Source organism: Rhipicephalus sanguineus, chromosome 6 (genome assembly GCF_013339695.2).
Source record: "Rhipicephalus sanguineus isolate Rsan-2018 chromosome 6, BIME_Rsan_1.4, whole genome shotgun sequence".
In the NCBI taxonomy this organism is placed as follows: domain Eukaryota; kingdom Metazoa; phylum Arthropoda; class Arachnida; order Ixodida; family Ixodidae; genus Rhipicephalus; species Rhipicephalus sanguineus.
Genome location: NC_051181.1, coordinates 100738527 through 100760116, shown reverse-complemented (window position 1 = coordinate 100760116; position 21590 = coordinate 100738527). Strand labels below are relative to the sequence as shown.

At 46.9% G+C, this 21590-nt stretch overlaps 1 protein-coding gene across 1 annotated transcript in view; it reads right to left on the bottom strand.

The window, feature by feature from the left end:
* LOC119396032 (protein eva-1) overlaps window positions 1–20227 on the bottom strand; it is a 105274-nt gene extending 85047 nt beyond the window's left edge. The window contains exon 1 of the mRNA XM_037663072.2: window positions 19912–20227. Within this exon, the coding sequence (XP_037519000.1) occupies window positions 19912–20080 (169 nt within the window). The 5' untranslated portion in view covers window positions 20081–20227. The remainder of the gene's footprint in view (window positions 1–19911) is intronic.
* Window positions 20228–21590: the final 1363 nt, after the last annotated feature.

The window sequence follows — 21590 nt, the reverse complement described above, 5'->3', positions numbered from 1 at the left end:
GACTTCCTCGATGTACGATGTGTACGACTCGCCGGGATGTTGTTGGCGAGTATCGAGGGTCCTCTTCGCGACGGCGGACCGAATGGCCGGTGTGCCAAAAACATGGCGGAGCTGCCGCTGGAAGGTCGCCCAGTCGGGTAAGTCAACGACGTGGTTAAAGTACCAAGTCTTCGCAACGCCGGTTAGGTAGAAGGGGACGTAACGCAGTTTGGCGGCCTCGTCCCATCGATTAGCGGCACTCACGCGGTCGTAGTCATCGAGCCAGTCCTCGACGTCTTCTCCACGAAGACCAGCGAAGAGCGGCGGGTCACGGTGGTGGCCCTGTATGATAACAGGAGGCACGGCGTGCGGCGGAGGGGTAGAGATGGCATCAGCGCCGGCAGGCTCGTTCTGCGACATGGTGCCGGACAGTAGGGGCAAGCGGCGGCCTGAACGAAGCTCCAGGGGTAGAGCGCGGGCTGGGAGAGGACCGAGGACCGAAAATCCACCTCCACCACGTATGACGTCTTGGTTGACGCGACGTTTATTCAGCTCAAGTCCTCGGAAGAGAATGGGCCGAGCGCGCGCACACTCGATGATGATGACAATGACACACGGTGACCATGAGGACAGAGAGACAAACGGATGATGATGATTATGATAATGCACAGATGAGAAAGAAGCACATAACTAGTGCCCACAATACGCGTAGAGCTACAAGACATTCACCGGTGGGAAGCAGACACAACCTCTCCACAGCAATCACGTTAGGACCGAACAGAGTAGCGTAGCTACGGAGGAACCGTTGTGGAAGCCAAGGATCATTTATTAAGGCGAAAGCCTTAGAAGCCTCATCAAACACGAAAAGTGACCGTCGGCGTAAACACGAGTGATGCATAAAATCATCACGTGATGACGTCGCCCTGCGATGTCATCACGACGTCACAGATAGTCAATATTTGTTACGTCACTGTGACGTCACGTGACATCGTCACTTGGTCATATGTAGGCCGATCCCAGAGGCAAGTGAGGTGCAGAAAGCTTGCAGTGCCTCCGATCTCGGAGGCAGTGTAAAACCACGCTAGGTCCAGTAAGCTTTCGGTGGCGGAGGGATCAGTACAATAGACTGAGAAGGAAAAGATGGCTTTCGCCTTCGAGTCGTCTTATGCGCATGCGTAAGGGACCCTGTGAGTCTTTTGCTGACTTGTGTGCACGTGGATACGTGCGTGCGCCGCTCGAATTACAAGTACACCGGTTTCGGCGTTCCAGCGACAGTCCGCGGATTGCGCCCGCCGCTCCTGATAGGAAATCGAACCAGCAGCTTCCTGCCGGACACGTCGCAGCCACTCATCTGCCGCTGAGTGCGGCCCGTATTTTCGAAAGGCGCATTATTATCGAGAAGTTTCCACCGAGTGCTTCGATATAATCCGTTTAGCCTAAACAAGAAGCGGCTTCCGACTTCAACTGAGCCGCGCGCGTGGCATTTTTTCAGATGGAATCTTAAGTAGGGACTAACCGGGAGCGGTCTCTTAAAAACCGGAATTCACGAAGCACGCGACGGCCTTAATTGTGACGGCTCGCCGCCGCGCTGCACACCGTAAAACGGATCCCGACATCTACCGGATGTTCCCTAAGCACGCAGCTTACAAATGGCACTTCCAGTTTGCGTCTACCCTTTTCATATGCATATTTTCATCCTCCAACGCTGCCTTTTCTTTCCGGTTTCAAGCGAGCTACATCAAGGACACCGCCACAGAGAAAAAGAAAGACAGATATCGACAAATTACAGCAATAATAATACCCGTAAACGGACACGCCATATGTTAACTCGGTCCGACTCTCGACAAGGTTTCAATCGGATGGCGTTATGGAGGACGCCACTTACCGCCGTTATTTCTTGCCGGAAGAGTTGCGCCGGTTTTTTTTTTTTTTTTGCTTCGCGTGTAGAGCGTTATCTTTGATTTATGCCCGTATGTCGCTCACTTATCTCCCGCTGACGTCGCTGTTTTTTGGGTACAGAGATCAGCAGAGCCGCAAGATCCAATTCCCGCGTGCCTCAGGGTGCAGGAACGTATCGTGTGTACAGTATTCGGAAAGCTGATTATCGATGCTTATCATCCTGCCAAGAAAATTGAGGACCACCCAAAGCAGGGGACATGCCGAACAGAAATCCGTACGTCTAGGTCATTTCTTTTATTCTTTCTTTCTTTTTCTTCCTTTCGTTTTTTCTTTCCTTTTTTTCCTTTTGTTCGAAAATGCTGCGAAATATTTGTTGGGTTTTAACGTCCCAAAACTACGATATGATTATTTTGAGAGACGCCGTAGTGGAGGGCTTCGGTAATTTCGACCACCTGGGGTTCTTTACCGTGCACCTAAATCTAAGCACACGGGCTTCTAGCCGTGTGCTTAGATGGCCGGGATTCGATCCCGCGGCCTGTGGGGCAGCAGTCGAGCACCATAACCACTAGACCACCGCGGCGGGTGAAAATGTTGCTAAAGAATTTGCCTTCAAGACAAGATTCAATGCAACAAGACGCCTGAAGTCGGTTAACCAAACACGCGGACTCGCTAGTGCGACAAATCGTGGTGTTCAGCATGGTTAATTAAAAAATATCTATTTGTCTTCTGTTTAGTTATTAACTTGATGGCGCGTGCTCCACCTCCGGCACTGAAGCCGATCCGAAAGTGTGGTACGCTCGTTCTCGGGATCGGAGGAAGATAGCCCTACAGCAGTCACGCTTTCCCTCGGGAAAAAAACGATAGATTAAGATATTCTAACAGAGCTTGACAAGCATGACGTCAGCCGGCTATAGGCATCATACATGATGTAATGAAGTAGCAACTTGGGCTGGTTGTTGCAGCATACTTGACAAGAACAACCGTTGTCATTGCGCAGAATACCTGAAGGAAAGAATGTGCACATTCCTAGCTCGTTCCTTCTTCAAGTATTCAGCGCACTAAAAAAGGTTTTCTTTGTCGAGTATGCATGATGTACTCGTGACCTGTGCGTCACGCCTGCTGTATATCAGATCGCCTTTGCCTCAGCAGTGAAAACGTCTGACATCGTTCGGCTACCTTGCCGCAGATATAAGCGGTGAGCATTTAACAAGAGGCCGCTCTTACTGCGGAAAGAAATATTGGTGTCATATCAAACAATATAACTGTAAAAGCGAAGAGGTGTCGACTTCAAGTAAATTTTCAAGGCGTCCAGAATTGCGTATATTTACTGGAACGAAACAACATGGCCTGAACAAATAACGTGTTCACAGTGTTCCTGTTTATGGTGAAAGCAACGCTGATGGCGTAGCTTTCAGTGGTAGAAATGTCGTGCCAAGTTCGCTAGTATGGGTTTTCTTTTTTTTTTCTGGAAGTAGTAGTAGTAGTAGTAGTAGTAGTAGTAGTAGTAGTAGTAGTAGTAGTAGTAGTAGTAGTAGTAATAATAATAATAATAATAATAATAATAATAATAATAATAATAATAATAATAATAATAATAATAATAATAATATCTGGGGTTTAACGTCCCAAAACCACGATATGATTATGAGGGGCGCCGTATATAGTGGAGGGATGTGGAAATTTCGACCAGCTGCGGTTCTTTAACGTGCACCTAAATCTAAATACACGGACCTCAGACATTTTCGCCTCCATCGAAAAATGTAGCCGCCGCGGCCGGGATTCGATCCCTCGACCTTCGGGGCTGGAAGAAAAGAAACACGTATTTATAATTTGTCTTCATACTTCGGACTTCGACCTGACGTCTTAATGTGTGTGTTCACGGGAACGTAGACAGTTTAAAGCGTGCTTGTGTACGTTTTGTAAGTCGGTCTATTTGGCGTAAGCAAAAAGAAAAAAAAGGAAGAAAATAAAAAAGCACAGGCCGATGCATACATTGAAACCACACGTGGTCACTGCGCATGCGTATAGGCTGTGTATGCGCTAGAGATCGTTATATTTATATGATCGTCATTACTCCAGTAAGAAGTTATTGTTCCGTCTTGTATATGCCTCTTTCTCTCTAAAGCTGCGCGAAACGCTTGCTGTAATTCTGCTCATTATTTTTGGCCGTGGTTGTTGTGTGTTGTAGTAAAAAAGTCACAGTTTCGCCGCAAGGGCGAAGCAATGAATGCGATAGCAAGGAACTAATGCTATACGAAGTGAGGCTCGCCAATGGATACTCTCAGTTTGAACAGCGCTTCTGTTGCAAAGGCGGCCGAAGCAGCGAAGGAAACTAGCGTGCTTCAAGTGTCGAGCTGTGACACTTGATAGTTCGCGCTCATCTTCTGTTTGTTCGTTTAGCGGCGTCCCTGAGCTCGAGCGACATTCGTACGCGCCGTAACATGAGCGCGGACATCACGGTGAAAGCGTGAAACATTCCTCTACCCCGCGACACGAGAAAACCGCACGAGCAGACAGCGGAAGGGCAAGCTTCTCCCATGCGCAAATATAAGAAGAAGCGAGCGAGCTCTCCGACGACTTTTAAATGCGCCCGTCGGGCTCCTAGCGCCACCTCGCTGGTAATGAAGAAACGCTTATTATCGCCTTCTGTCTCTGAGTCCGTCCAGCGCTAAATGGTGTGTATATAACGCTCGCCGTTAGCTACGTGGAGGATCTGCGTTTCGTGGCGTAGTGGATAGCGCCGCTCGCTGCGGAGCAAGAGGTCCCTGGTTCGATTCCGCGCTTCGGAAGCATTTTTCTGAGTTATTTTTCTTTGGGGCCTTTATATATATATATATACATACTTATACATATACGGTGCATGGCGACGGCGACGGCAAAATCCAGCCGAGACTGTCCATATAATTGCTATCGCAATAAAATAACAGTGCGCCTTTAGTACATTACCCGATTTTGTTCAACCACTACGAAGCTGCCTTGCGTACGAAGTGGACAGGTACGCTGCTCAAGCTGCTCTTGCCTCGTCATCTATACGCAACCTTGTTGTAGAACAAGTTCAATTCAATTCTACTTACTATGTGGAATCTAGTAATTAAGCTACCGTTGAGATAGCAACCATGGACGCGGACATGGACAGCCTATATAAAGCCGTGTGATTCCGAATGCACGAGCGCATTTTGACTGCAGCGTTTCCAAGAGCGTGCCACGACAACATTCTCACATCTATAGCTTGTCAGTCCTCTGTATCGAGCAAAACTGCAAAATCCATTTATCTTTTCACTACAGAAATATTGCCGAATGCATACCGAACCAGCCTATGTTTGTATTTTAGCAGCGAAGCTGCATAAGCTGTCGGGAATTTGTGCTACGTCGTGAAAAACTATCATCATCATGAACCTGCACGCGCTCTCTTCATTCTCTTTACACAACTGAAGCTGTTCAAGCTATCGGTAACTTGTGCAACGTCGTGCAACACTCCTCGGGTGGGTATGTGCCACAGGGATTGAGCAAGCCACGCTACCGTGTACAGCAGGTGCGAGTGTCAAACCAAAATGACCGCGTAAAAAAAGAGATAGAAAGAGATAGAAAATAGAGAGAAAGAAAGAGGAAGAAAAATAGAGAGAAATAAACGGAATAAAGACACAAAAAGATAAAAATGACAGAAAAACATAGGCAGAGAAAGAAAGAGATAAAAAGAAAGAGGAAGCGATAAACATAGAGAGAGAGAGAGAGAGAGAGAGAAAGGGAAGAGAGAGAAAGAGAAAGAAATATACAGACACAGATACAAAAAGAAAAAAAGAGATATAAGAGACAGAGAGAAAGAAAGAGAATAAGAAAGAAAGAGAAGAAGAAAGAGACGCACGGAAGGCCGTCCATCTCCGCTCTTCGTTCTGGCTTGGCACCACTGCTGAGAAGCTGCAAATTTTTTTCTTCGTCATTCGTTTAACCCTTTGTAGGTTTGCCTATATTTTTGACACGATGATATAAAAACCGGCTGTGGTGTATGGATATAAACTACAAATAAATAGTATAGCACAAGTTTCATCTAGATCAAGCCAGTACTTTACTCAAAAAAGGTGAGACACCTATGTCCCACTGACTCATGAGAGTGTTTTCAAAAAGTGAAAAAACATTGTCCCACTGACTTCTGAAGGCACCATCTCGAAATTGCATCAACGGGTATTTGAGATCAAACGGCCGAAGCAATGGGCACAGAGTAGGACTTATCACATTTTGCAGAGGAACCTTGTCCGCATCTCATTTTCAGCTGCAGAACACCACCTGCACCTGCGCCTCCTGTGAGCCTTCATAGCGCTGTGGTCTGTACCTGTAAAGCTCACTTCACCGCATGCACCAACCTTTTTTTGTTTGTCCAGCTGTCTCTGTTTTCTTTGGCTGTCGGAATTCTCGAGTACAGCGGTTGTCCCTAAATATGTGCCCACTATTACTTCCACGCACCATTACCCACCATTATGCTGAGTGATGAACGTTGAAATTTCGCAGGGTACTCTGTTTTGATGCATTTATCGGTCAAGTTATTGCGGAAATTTACAAAAACACGTAATGACTGGAAGCTGAAATCGCCTCTCTGAAAAACCAGAAAATGAGAAAATTATCCGACATTTTTATAGGTAGGTTCTTTCTATTTGAAGAAGAGGAAAATTCAGAAGCCATCGTAGAAAAATTGATCTAAATTCAACGCCATTGTAACACTTTCCACCCTTCGAAAGCATGGTGAAAAAAATTTTGCTCGAGATTACGAAGACTTGGGTAGATATGAGTGGCTCAGCGTTGCGATGATTGCGACGGGTAATGTGGGAGAAAAACATTTCTGCAGGCCGAAAAGTGGGACGTATGTGTCCTGCTGACACACAAATGGTCAACACGATCACAACGAGCAAACCTATATGCAGAACGCTAAAAAAATATCTAAGCAGAGAGCGAAATGGAAGTACGAGTCCCACGTGATAAACTCCATCCTTACTACCTTACTACCTAAAAGAGTGAGGGAGATAAGGAAAATCATTCATTTAAATCAAACTTCTACCTGCAGGCAAGCCAAAGTGCTTGCCGTGCCGCATGCCCTTAAGCGTCGTACATAAGATCTCTCCATAAATGTTTGCAGAATAATAACGTAATCAAGCGCTTCATCTCCAAGGCACACGTTTCAATTCACATTGGCGAGAGTTACAAGCCTGTTTCTGAGACATCGCTAACTCCCATAACAAAACCGCAAGCTGCTAAAAGGAGCCGCTTCGACAGCTCGAAAAACTCCACGCTGCTGACGTCCAGAAAATATTTGCAAGGATACAAGCGACGTCAAAATGGGCAAAAGTATAAACGATCCAATGAGAAACCGACTGTCTGAAGCGTGGGAACAGCGGAACGCGGACGGCTGGGCCCGCGAATCACACAGAGCGATGCATGCATGGGCCCGATGCGAGAAGACGACGGAGCAAAATCAGTGCCACGCATGCTCGCGAAATTATTAGACTGATTCCGAGCGGCGCCGCTTTAGGGCGAAGCGCGCGATCACTCGCCCTCGCTCCCGCGACGTAAATTAACGTCCTTCTAATGAGTTCGGCTAACGAGAGAAGCAAAAACGCCGCTCCCGTGAACTCCCGCTGGGCGCCTTCAATTAGGGAGACAGCGCCAAGCCGTTAATGGTATGCCATTGTGGAGATGTCGATCTAAATCTCTTCCTGTTCTTTTTTTTTTTAATTCCGCATGCCGCAGCCAAAGCTTTTTGCCAGAAATTCCGGTGAACCAAGCACAGCTCTCTGCAGCACAGGGGCGTAGCCAGAAATTTTTTTCGGGGGGGGGGGGGGGGGTTCAACCATACTTTATGTATGTTCGTGCGTGCGTTTGTATGTGTGCGTGCCTATATACGCCAGCAAAACTGAAAAATTTCGGGGGAGGTTTGAACCCCCCCCCCCCCTTGGCTACGCCCCTGCTGCAGCAGGAAACAAACACTCAGTATTTCGGCAATGCGCCTTCACGCGCTGCAAATCGCTACATAACTTCAGACCTCATTATGACAAGGAGTTCATTTGTAGCAGCCATCGTCCCATTATTTTTTCTATGCAGGGAATGAGGTACCAAGGCAAGACAATGACCGACTGACAGCAGCTAAGAAACTTTCCATTGAAAGTTCGCAATATTCGCGAAAGCTCTCGGGGAACGCTGTTCAGTTTAAACCGTAAGGAAACCGTACAAGTTAAGGCTGCGCAAGGCTATAATCGCACGTTTGGCTGCCTCAACAAGTCCTCCCCCCCCCCCCCCCCCCCCCCCCCAAAAAAAAAAAAACTCTCTGCGGCAATCTTTGACGTCGGGCACGTTAAGTCTGTCTAAGCAAAACTGCAATTCGGCCTAGATGGAGCAAATTATGCTTCACTTACTCGCGCAAAACACGCAGGGACAAGAAGAGACCTGATCGAGCAGAACAGTGGGCTGTTAAATATGTGTGTATTCCGAAAAATAAACCAGTTGTTAGATCGCGCCTGTCCTCGTAAGTCTGTTCTTGTCCCTGCGTGTTTTGCGCGAGTAAGTGAAGCATGAAGTCTGTCTAGTCGATCAGCATTCGTCATCGCCTGCCTGTTGATCCCTCATCGAAAGTTCATCCCTCTTGTTTCGAGCGAAACTTGTTATGAATTACACATAGGCGGCGGCAGCGTCGTACTAAAAAAAAAGAAAGAAAAAGAAAAAAAACAGCGAGTCACAGAAATGCGTCCCTCGAAGGTGCCCCGCGGTCGCATGCGTATTAAGCGCGGAGCATTTTAGGGGCCCGGCCTGTCGTATGCTGTCATGCTATGCTGTCGTAGCTTGGCGTAACGCAGGAAAAAACAACGAATAGCATAGCCATCTGTAGCATATTGAGCGCGCGCTCGCGCCAAGGAGAAGTCTTCTTCCTCTTGTTATTCGAGCGCCTTGATGACGATAAGTGCGGAGTACTTTAGGAGCCGGGCTGTCGTATGCTGTCGTCGTTTGGCGTAACGCAGGCAAAACCGCGTATGAAAATGAAAAAAAAAGAGAGGAATCAAGCGAGAAATTGAAAAGGTTAGAAAGAAAGGGAAAAGATAAGAAGAAAAATAGAAAGAGCAAGAAAGAGAAAGAAATAGAAAAAGAGAGAGGAACAAACAAATAGAAATAAAGAGAGAAAAAAAAGACAGAAAAATGGATAAAGAGAAAAAGAAAGGAAGAGAGGAGGGAAGAAAGAGAAAACCGAAGAGAAACAAAGAAGGCTGCCCCGCTCCGCACTTCCTTCAGGCTTGGCACCACTACTGGGAAGCTGCCTCAGTTTCTTGGTGTGCGCCGTTTTCCTATAATTGATGCTCTCTCTCGCTCGTGAGCTTGTCGCCGATCGGCCGTTTCTGATATCGCAACCTGATCTTTCATCGAAGTGATTTCTCATTCCACGTTGCCACATTTCATTGTTGCTTGGATATGAAAGTATGATCGTCGTTGTTTCCTGTAGAAAACTAAAATGTGGCTCTGCCAAGCACGTGGGTGAAGGCGCAATTCCCGGCACGGATGAAGGAAATGAATTAGCAGGAAGCTTAGCGCAATGAGAAAGAAAGAAAGAAAGAAAGAAAGAAAGAAAGAAAGAAAGAAAGAAAGAAAGAAAGAAAGAAAGAAAGAAAGAAAGAAAGAAAGAAAGAAAGAAAGAAAGAAAGAAAGAAAGAAAGAAAGAAAGAAAGAAAGAAAGAAAGAAAGAAAGAAAGAAAGAAAGATTCCCGACGAGGGAAGCCGGTCCTTAAGTTTTTTATTTTTTCTCTCCTGCTCCTTTCTCCCGACTTAGACGGTAGGCAAGGCTGACCTCTCCTCCATTGCCAGTTTTTTTTTTCTAATCCTCTGCCCCTTCCATCCTCTGCGACCTTCCGAATCCCTAATTACAAAACCACTCCCGTAAAGGATGCTCTCATAAACTCACTAACATTATCCATTATAAGATTTGTGTTTATGTTCCAAAAATAAGCGCTGAGTGTTATGTTGCCAAGATAAATGTGGCCAAAAGTGATCTCTTGACTAATATAAAGCTCTGAAGCATATAACAATAGCAGCTGCGATAAATTCAGATTCACAAACCTGGTCATCCGCCGATATGGACCTTCCGAAGCTACATGTTACCGAAAACTGAGGTGCTTGAGACGCTGTGATGTGATCGGCAGGACCGCCGATCACTTAAAGTATAGGTTAGGCATGAATTTAACATTTCTGACGTTAACTGTACCGGCACTGCGCCACGCTCTTACTTTGCGCAGCGACTATCACTCGTTTATTACGCGCTACAAGTGGAACACTGCCCGTGCAGTCCCTCAACGGCCTTGCAAAGCAGGGTCGAAGCGGTCACGCACCTCAGTCGCATCTTTTTGGCAACCCTATCAAAGATTTGAATGGATTTAGGTGCACGTTAAAGAACCCCAGGTGGTCGAAATTTCCGGAGCCCTCCACTACGGCGTCTCTCATAATCATTTCGTGGTTTTGGGACGTTAAACTCCAGATATTACTATTAAAGATTTGAATGACAGCCGGCCAACTATTAAGATGCGCTAACCTCTCAATAGCGACATTCTTCCCTACGTGTCCAACCGAAAGTATCTTCAGTCACTTTGCCCTCACAGCTAAGACGAAAGTCATGATCACAAGCAGCGCATACAAGCGAGGGACGGAACAAACATAAAACAGGACAGCGCCCGGCCTGTCCTCTTTTCATCCTTTCTCTCGTCTTTATGCGCCGTCTGTCGTCATGAATTCGTACCAACTTGCCCAGCTTTCCACTTTAAGTAAGACAGCAGTCGCAAAACTTGTTTAATAACACGGACACGCTGAATCCGCTTGAGGTGTCTCATACTGCAGATCGCAAAGGCTCCAGAACGGCAGATTTTAACACTCGGAATCGTGACAAAAGAAAAGTGAAATAATCGGGAAAATTAATTGGTTCTGGAATTAATGAAACATTTCTTCAAACCGCACTATTATTTTACAGCATAGCTGTACAGCTACACCGTGTTAGCGCCCGCCCCCCACCCTCCCTTTTTTTTTGCCTTCGCGCGCGTCGCCCCTCAGGCCTTGGTCAAGTCGGCGACGTCGTTACGAGCTCTTAACTACTTCCGCACGTTAACTACTTCCGCACCAAAGCTTGAGAGCAGCTTTGTCGAGGATATAACGAGGAATTCGTCGCCGGCGCGCTGTCTAGGTCGCACAAGGAGATGCGAGATAAAGAATGGGGAAAGAACGGGAAGCGAGCCAGGAATTGGGGACGACAGCGACGAAATTGTTCCCGGCCTCGTCGGGGGCGACCGCAGTTTTCTGCGTTTCGTCACCGTCACTCACATACGGGCGTCAAAGCGAATCGCGAAAAGGGACGAGAGAGGCGGTTCCCCAATCCGGCGTAACGGTCTTGTTTGCACCTGCTGTCTCGTTCGGTTGATTGACAGTGTCCAGGATTCGTTTTCTTTTTTTCGACGGCTAAACGACCTGCCAGCTATTTTTTCCCCTAGCGAAGCTTCTTGCGCCTCCCAATTGTCGTTGGCGTTGTAGGTGTGGCCACAAAAAAAAAAAAAGAAAACCGGCGCCGGTCACATGTGTGTTTGTACGCGCCATTTTGCAATCATTGACGCTCTCTCGCACGTGGGCTTGTTGGCGATCAGCCGTTTCTGATATGGCGATCTGATCTTTTATCCGGGTTATCGAGCTGTCCTGTCATTGGACGTTGCCACGTTTCACTGTTTCCTGGGTAGAAACATCACCGTCGTTGCTGCCCTTAGCAACTCAAGTGTCGCGTCGCTAAGCATGTGGATTAGGGTCCAATTCCAGCTATGGAGGAAGGATACAGTTAGGAGGGAGCATTGCGCAATAAGAGAGAAAGGAGTGCTACGTCAGGCACGGACACGACAAGCTTCGCTTGACCCCATTTCCTTGATAAGGCAGGGGCTCGCGCATTTTTTTTTTTTTTTCGTGACTAAATGGGCTCTCAGCTGTTTTTTCTTTCGTTCTCCTGTTCTCTGGTGGTTAAATGAAAGCCAGAGAGCGGGAGTGGCGAATTGACGTGTTGTGCGAAGACACTCGGAAGATTTTTAATGAGTGACATGGAAGTGGTCGACTCAAGAACGCTTTGGTTATGGTTTTATCTCACACATAAATAGACAGGGAAGGAGATAGAGGAACACGGGTTGACGGCAAGGAGGCGAGTTCATCAAGTGTGCTGCGTGCTGTCTTCTCCGCCTCGTGTTCCGTGCTTCCTCCCATCGATTTTAAATAGCATTTATGAGCTGAGTGTCATTACACAAAGGCGTGTCTCATAATCATAACGTGATTTTGCACGTAAAACCGCAGATTTACAATAAATTAGTTCATATCATTATTATAATGTGCCCTATCATTGTCGTTTAAGCAACAATCACAGCCTCTTTGCTAGTTTAAGTGCATCGTGTTGATGAATGCTGGGAGGCTTACACGTTCTAAGAAGATCTGGGTGATTGCTTGCATTAAGCAAAAAAATATGAACCTGTAATTGTTGAAAACGCAGTCTATGCGTTCTTCATCGTAAAACACTAAAGTGTTAACAGGAAAACGAACATTTAAACATATAGAAGTGTCGGTCGACTACTGTAGTGCGAGAGATAGCTCTAGCTTAAGATGTCACCTGATGACATGGTTGCAGAGCTATGGCATTCTGCCGGGGCACATAATGTCGCAGATTTGACCCACAAGGTGCGTCAACTGCTTTCCAAAAGTGGCGAAATGCAGCCATCCAGCCTGCGTGTTTGCGCGCGCAATTTTCTTCTTAACTCCAAGTCAAGAAAATTACTTAGGAACCATCTACTACTTCTTACACCAGAGTCTGGTGTGTATATTTAGGACTTTACAATCGCCTGAAGCAGTCCAACAGATTTTCTGGGCCTTGGTTTTATCAATCTATATAACGATAATCTATTTAGCATGAACAGCTCGCTGATAGGGAAATCGCACATTTATACCAGTTGAGTTAAATTTTTGTCAAAAACTGAAATATATACGTCTTATACTAGGGAAGGATTGTGTTTATCTAGGTCGATTTGTAACAAGAGATGCTGATAAGCAGAAAAAAAAATCACCGAATAAAAAAAATCGGCTTGAGCGCATACCATAGGCACTACCAAGTCAACACTGGCAGCACACCTTCACCGAACTCGCGCGGAAACTTTGGGGTTAGAAAAGAACGTAGAGAGGTTAGGGACTCGACAGTGAGCGATGGAAAGCAAAATATTAGGTGTAACGTCAGTCGACCGGAAGATAGAGGGCAAAGATAGCCGATATTCTTGTTGACATTAGAAGAGGCGAATGGAGCTGGGAAGCATGTAACGAGTAGGGAAGATAACCGGTGTTCTCTGATGGCGATAGAACGGGTGCCAAGGGTTGAGAAACGCAGTAAAGGACGGTAGAAAATTAGACGGTACGACGAAGTTTGGAAGTTAACAGGCATAAAACAGAATATGCTCACGCGAGACATGCGTAACTGGAGATTGCTGCAGGAGCTGAGGCCTTCGTCCTGTAGCGAACAAAAAGTTTGTTGTTGTTGTTGTTGTTGTTGTTGTTGTTGTTGTTTTATATATGAAAAAAAAATATAGGAAGCTAGGCTACATTAGAGCCGGCTATCCCATCATCGTGATAGTAGTATCTGAGAAATATAGAAAGACAAGAAAATGAGGACGAATACAAGAATAAGAAAATAAAAAATAATCAGAAGCACTATGTACGTATACAATATGTGGCGTACAAAACAAGAGCAGATTCTAAGGGCATAATCCAGTACATGTAGCGTATAGAGCTGTTGTTGTTGTTGTTGTTGTTGTTGTTGTTGTTGTTGTTGTTGTATATGGCTAGGAGAAAGCGAAATTTGACCGTCCTATATGCGCAAAAACTTCTAGCGCATGTGCCACGGAAATCGGACAAGCCACACATTACTTACGATTGGTCCAATCAAAAGTGAAGAAGTCGACCGCGGGCAAAAATGTACGCACCACAGAAATTAAGCAGATCCCACTACTCACCACTGGTCCTCTCAAAATGAAGAAGGGAACGCACGGGTGGCAAACAGCAATTAAATTTTCTAGACAGACGTAACCAATAAATGGGAAAGACTTCAACGAACCGCCGGGATCAGCCCAGTGATAAACACAGGGGCCGCACGTTTCAGCATTGCTGATTAACCGTCTGCATCGATCAACCCAGTGATTGGGCGGTGATTTTTGTTGTTGGTGTGGTTGTTTAACTGCACATACACCGGAAGGCAACCGAAATAACATCAGCTATCCTGATACACGTTTAATAAATCAAAAGTACCCGTGTACTCATAAATATACTCACAGTAACGAGAATGCTGTCTGGAAGAGCGTATATAAGTAGGATAACGAAAAGAAAAACACAAACAAATAAAACCAATGATATTTTTAACCATATTCAACCTATTTGGAGAAAACCAGTATAAGCGCTCTTTATCGGTGAAGCTTAACTAGGTCCGAACACGCGTCGTACGTATATTATGCGTGCACTGCATTGCGTATGCGTGTCTGTTGTATACGTAACTTGGCCATGCGAAAAACCAAAAAATTTAAATGAGTAACGCAGTGGGCCGCAGATTCCACGTGAGAATAGCCTGATTAGCAATTCTAAGCAGCATGCCCCGCTTTTTTTGCGGAAGAACGTTATCAGGTTCCAATGCATTCGGCGACCACCATTGAAGAAAAGATGTTGCCGAAGATATATAACGTTGTCTGAATGAACTGCACGGGTGAGGTCGGAAAAAAAAATAGAAGTAGCTAAACGGAAAGAGGGTGAGAACATTCTCAGATTCGAGAGGTCAATGAAATAAGATAAACAAAAATCGCCTCGGCGTGCAAGTTGTTCCTGCGGCGTCCATGTAGCGCGCCGATTCCATATCGCTAAAGTTTGGAATGTCGTTCGCCGCAGAATCGCTGTGGAGGAATCAACGAGGCTTCCTGAAAGTGACTTCATGAAGGCGCTGAGTTCTCGCTGACCACAGAGTATTTGTTTTTTTCTAGTGTGCGCAGATCTACGTAAGGCATTAAGCATAGAAGCATAGGAAGGGGCTAAGCATTAAAGGGGCCCTGCAACAATTTTTCAGCGTGGTCAGAAAATGCTTCCGATCGGTACTCGAGGCTCCTGAGAACACGCGAGCCAAACATTATAGCGCGGCACGCGGCCTGGACTTTACGATTAATTCTCAAAGTCAGCTAGAAATCGCTCCCTCTTCTCTCGACAAATGAGGCCATAAATCCAAATGACCGCGCCATAAACCCAAAGTCCACGGGCATTGGCTGATTTGAGCATCGTAAGCTGTATAGTTACCGTGGCCGCCGCGGGATGCCGCCACGTGCCTGCGCTTGCGATCGCACTGAATGTAAAACACGCGTTCGAAGAAAAAGAGGAAAGAAAGTGCTCAAGGTGATGACGCGCACTGACCAATGAACGATCTTCTTGCCCCCTTGTCATCGCCCTCCCTGCGTAGCTTTCAGCGCGCTCGCCGGTACGAAAGAGAGAGAAAGCGCTTAAAGCGCGCGGCAAATTCCTGCAACTCCACTCGTGCTTGACGGATTCTATAAAAATTTTGTGGCAGTCGATTTGTGAGCCATAAGATCTTTAAATGATGCCGTTCGACGATTACTCGCAAAAGTGTTGCAGGGCCCTTTTAAGCCAAGTGGCAGAGTACCGGTAGGGTGATGGCTTTCGTACTTTAAAGAGATCTTTGACGATCTTAGAGTGCGATGTACCATGGAGTTTCCTACAATACTTACTAGAGGGAACTCTGGCGCTAGTGTCTATGGGAGCTGCAATGCATCGCGCTTCAGCCAGCATGGGAATCATGGGTAGTACACGGATTTGTTCAAACTTCGTTCTTTCGGCTCCGTTTGTTCCGCGTCGCCTGCATCCGCTTTGTCGCAAAACGAAGTTCAGCAAAAGTTAGCAGTTTCACTTCACCACTTTAACTTCTTTAGGCTCACCGATTCAAATCTGGTCACGAAGTTCACAACGATCCATTCTTTTATCCGAAAGAAAACCAAAACATAGCAATAAACAAAGCCACAAGTGCGTTCGAAGCCCACAAGCACGAAGACTAGGCAAATCCGTGCATTGCCCATCATTCCCTTGGTGGCTGAACGATCGCAGCGCCAGAGTTCCCTCTAGGTCATTTTAGGAAACTCTATGCGATGTACTACTTCAGTAAACAGTACCGAAAAAAAAAAATGAACGATAGTGGCACTCGCACGTCGGCGTTCGTGTGCCCGGGCGTATTTCTCCGGTTGACATTGTTTTTCGTCGCGCTGTCGACGCGGATCTCAGAGGCCACTCAGAAAGAAGCACGTCCTTGAGATCTGTTCCGCCAGGCGCCGCGACGATTGCAGCTGCTCGCGAGAAAACCATCTAATCTTTCAATAAACTCATTCAATTAATCTTCACTTTCGGTCTAAAGCGGGTGATGCGACTGTGCGCCAAAGTTTTCAAAGGGCCCAAGCGGTCGTGAGCAGTGCATAATGAAAATCAACAAAAATGTCGAGATGAAGGCATGGTTACTAAAGAAGCGGCCCTGATTTACAGAAAGAAAAAAATCGTGCGTACGTAGAACTTCGGTATATGACGCTGTAACTTCGGTAACAACTTCGGTAACGACGCTGTATCACTTACGCTGTTTGGCAGAAAGTAAAAATATATACCGAAGGTATGAAGTAGGATCAATCACTGCGTAATAGCTAATCTGTCAAGATAACCGCGATTTGTTAGCCTATCATTTCTGTTAGCCTACTCATTTTAGCCTATCCGCTGCCGCAACATCCCACCACTGACTTGTTTGCTTGAGGAATCCCTGTCAGTGTTACAGAGTCACGGAAAAGGAGGGAGGCCGCCAGTTGACGGGTTGAGCGGGGGGGAGGAGGACAGGATGAGTCCGATAGGCGCCGCGATTAGAGCCGCCGCACGAGGAGAACGATGGATCGCGTCGTCACGGCCGATGTAGTCCGCGGCGGCGAAGAGACGAGATAAGCCGCGAGCAGCTAGACCGTCTCCATTGCCGCTGTTGCTGCTACGTCTCGGCGCACACGCAACGTTCAACAGGCGTGAAAGAAACGGCCGCTGACGTGAAAAGGAAATACCGGCTCGCCGATGAGGACGATGATAAATACCGACCACGTAATAGAAAAAAAACATGTATTTTCTTTTGCGAAGTCATTCTGGGAACTGAGGAAGCATTTCGGTTCCCCTCGCGCTCTTTTTTTTCCTTTTCCCTCGTTTTGTACTTCAATATGTGCTCACGTACTCACGTGTGTGTAAAAATTGTCGAGGCGGTAAATATTCAGCGCGAACGTTATAGCGAAGAAGGCGAGGAGGAAAGCTGAGAAAGAGTAACGATGGGAGAGGATAAGGGGTGATCGGGGGTGTAGAAAATGAGTTATGTATATGCATGAGATTGAGCGGAGGGGGTTCAGATAGCAAAGCGATCAAGAAATACAAGTGCATACACTGGGCCCAGTTCCTACAGGGCCGTTGGCCTGCTACTTTGAGAAACGTTCAGCTCACTCTATTTCAGCGGCATCGGCGTTTTCGAACGCGGCTGGACGGCAGATCTTACGTGAATTCGTTTAGAAATTCAAAATGGTCCGTCAAATTGTGGCCCGCCTGAGTAGCTATTTACGTGGGTAAAAAAAAAAAAGCGGTTTAAGCGTGGATCATTCATCATTCGTCGGATTTTCCTGCTTCCGAAAAACACGGCTTTTAACGTTAATCCGTACCAACACAGAATCTTTTGCGCAGTTACTGCATGTTTGCTGCTACTGTTTGCGTATAGTTCTCGACGTAGAACTATACTCATTTAGATTGTTGTTTTCCCCCATGAAAACACGCGGTTGAGTGCTCTGGCGAAGGGAAAACGTCCGTCTTTATTTTTACGCCTGTTTCTATACTCTTAACAGGCTCTAAATAGCTCGACTTCCGGGTAACAATGCAGTCGGTGAACGTGCCTCCTATTTTCTACCTTATCAAACCGCCATGCCCCGCTGGATTTCAATCATCACTCTGACCGCGCTCACGGCAGGGCAAAGGCCTCTCCCATGTTTGGCCAATCAACCTAGGCCAATCAACCCAGGCCAATCAACCCAGTTCACCGCTTGTGCAGTGTTGTGCTCGGTGCGGTCACGTTATCCCTGCACATTTGTTAATCTCATCTGCCCGCCTTTTTGTCTCCCCCTCGAGAGCTTGCCTTCTCTCGGAATCCAGTCTGTTACACTCAATGACCAGTGGTTATCTTATCGTGCCTTCACACTGCATTCCCTGCCCATTTCTTCTTCTTGATTTCGACTAAGACGTCCTGAACGCCCGTTTTCTTCCCTGAGCCGTTCTGTTCCCTTCCTCTCCGTTAAGGTTACACCTATCATTTACCGTTCCGTTGTTCGATGAGTCGCCCTCAATTTAATCTGAACCCTCTTCTTAAGCCTCCAGGTTTCTGCCCCGTAGGTAAGTACCGGTATGATGCAGGTGTAACATATACCTTTCTCTTGAAGGATAGTGGTAAACTACCATTCGTAATCTGAGAATGTCTGCCAAATGAGCTCCACCCTAGTCTTATTCTTCCAGTTACCTCAGCCTCGTGGTTCGGATCTGTGGTCACTACCTGCCCTAAGTAGACATAATCTTTTACCATTTTAAGCACCTTGCTACCTATCTCAAAGCATTGTTCTGCGATAGGTAGAGTCCTCAATACAGGACGTATTTTGTCACATCCGAAAGTTATCCACCCAGCTGTCATTTTTTTTTTCGTTTCGGGGATTGCCTCTCGCCTGCTAGCATAAACACCTCGAAAAGGTATACGCCACAAAGAGCTGTATGATTCGGTCCCGCAGCTGACATCGGCGACGCCGACGACAACAGCGGGGTCATTTGCGAAAGCCGCAGCCGCCCGTACGCCCCCCCCCCCCCCCCCCCCATATATCGCGCGAAGGCAAATGGCACAGCAGTGACAGATGCCCCTGATGCAGCACTGCCAACTCGAACAAAGAACAAAACAAAACAATGAATAAGCGCGCGCTGCCGCAAAACACAATGCAGGCCCTTGTCAACGGCGGCACGCGGAAGAGGCGGCTGTGTGTACCGTAACACACGAAGTCACGTGACAAACAAACAAAGAAAAAAAAAAGCTCGCCGGAGTCTGTGACAGGGGTGGAACGAGCTGGCATCCCAAAACAGCTGACAAACGAAAGAAGGGGAACCTTTTCTATGGGCTCGTTTCTGTGTTAGATACGACCAAATTAATCCAACAGACAGTTGGGCCAAGCAAGGCATAGGGGGTATTAGTTCTATTTTTAACTGTAGTGCTGTGATTATGACGTAATTTAAAATAAATGAAAGTGGACGACAAGTCACCCTTGCTTTCGGCAGGATCCGAACCCACAACCTTCGAGTTACGCATCCGATGCTCTACCAAAACAGTGCTTCATTTCATTTAATTTATTTACTTTAAATGTTCCAGAGGGGTATTACATAAAGGGTGCTAATGCAAACAGTAAGTTACACTGATTGTCTACGAAAAAATCTCGTTACTTCTTGCGTGAAGGCAGGTGAGTTGGTGACGGAAGCTATGTGGTGAGGAAGGGCATAGGCGTGCGCAGGGTCCCCCATTAGGGGGGCAAAGGTTCATCGCAGCGCCCCCCCCCCCTTCTAAGTGAATGTATCGGGCAGATTTTGCGCCCCCCCCCCCCTCTTAGGTGACTAGAAGGGTCAATGTACGGGGCAGATTTTGCGCCCCCTCCTAAATGATTAGGGGGGGGGCGTTCGCCCCGCCTGCCCCCCCCCCCCCCCCCCCCTGTGCGCACGCCTATGAGGAAGGGCGTAGGAAAGTGCTCTACAAGAAGTAGATGAGAAGTTTTACAGGGCTACTCAAGAATCGAAAATTTACTCCTAAACAGTGAAAATTGATAAAGCAAGAGTGACTGAGTCGAAACTTTATTCTAATATAAAGTAAAAAAAGAAAAAAAAAGGACTTACGAAGGTGAGATGACGACGTCACGCCCACTGCCAAGAAGCACACGGCTACAATCACGCGCCAAATCCACGAGCGCGCGGAAGGTACTCTCGGTGACAGTTGCGTCGACGGCAAAGTTAATCCCAGGCGACGTCGCCGCACTTCAGCGACAGCCGGCGTGCGGGTTGCCATTGCACGCACATTCAAGAAGACGGACACGCACGCACGGCATCTTCTACCCTCCGGGCACTCCGAGACGAAGCCGACGCATCGTCGTGAGAAAACACCACGCGGCGACGACACTCCGCTGGAGACGCACAGGGATTCTCTCTCTCTCTCTCTCTCTCTCTCTCTCGTTCAAAGAGAGAGAGGGGAGAAAAAGGCCGCAAAACGCTCCAAAAAAATGAATCGGGAAGGTCCTGTCTTGAAAGTACGCGCCGCCGCTGCTGTTGGGTGACCCGACTCGCTCACGGGCCACGCTGCCACTGACAGCGCGGGAGTGGAGAGAGTGTGAACGTGGCGCTTCTCGGTGTGCAGCGCATGCGCGGGAGCCGTTCTCGTTTGCTTGTCCCTTCATTCGCGCGACGCACCGGCATCTGCCGCGAACCGCTTTCTCTGGGATGCTGAGGTAGAGAGAAGCCGGAGAGAAACCGCCAGTAGTGCAGCGGAGGAGTCGAGTTGGTGGCAGGCATTTACGTTGAGCCGAGCGACGGGAAACTATGCGAGAAAGTGTGCAAACACGGAACCGTGGCTCGAGCTTACCTGGAACTGACGACCATGGGGCGCAATATTCAACTCAGTTTCCCAGAAAGCATCCTGGAAGCCGAGACGTCAATTCTATGGGTAGGGGGGGGGGGGTAGCTAACCGCTAACCTTAGCAACCGTAATTTTCGGCTACATTTTTTTTTTTTTATTGACATGATGTAAGGAGACATGTTGGCGCACGAATAAGGCGCCGGCTACTCCTCAGCATTTAGAGGTGTCGAACATAGAGCCCCACATAGGGTCCAAAATTTCCAAGCATAGCAAATCCGCAGCACATACAATGTACAACTTATCATAACGGTCAAGACATAGCATAACAGTCAAAACAACATATTCAACGATCACACATATGTGTATACACAGTGATGTTTTAAAAAAAGTTGGAAAACAACTGCCACATAGCATAACCGAGACAAAAATAGTCAACAGTCACATAAATATACACTGTGAGGTTAAAAAAAAAGCGTAAATGATTTAGTAACGGCCAATAATGCCACTATATTCGAGAAAAATTCTATGAATGTAGTATGCCGCTGGAATTAACCTCGCGTTATTAAACTTCGAAATATCGACCTTACAATAAGCGATTTATTTCGTGCGCATCCCTCAATGCGCACTTACTTCCTTTCCCCTTCCTCCTTGAGGTAATAATAAAGCTAAGCGCTTTCCTGGAAGTACTTATGAGTAAGAAATATTGTAATATTCGTAATTAAATTAAATTATGTGTGCTGTTTCGCGTGCCGTAAACAGGATCATATTACGAGGCACCACGTTATGAGAGACTCCTGTCCACTTTTACCACCTGGGGTTGTTTAATTCGCACCTAAATCTATGCGAATGAGTGTTTCTGCATTTTATGCCAACGCTGCGGCCAAACCTGCGATCTCAATCATCATCATCATCGTCGTCGTCGTCATCATCATCATCATAATCATCC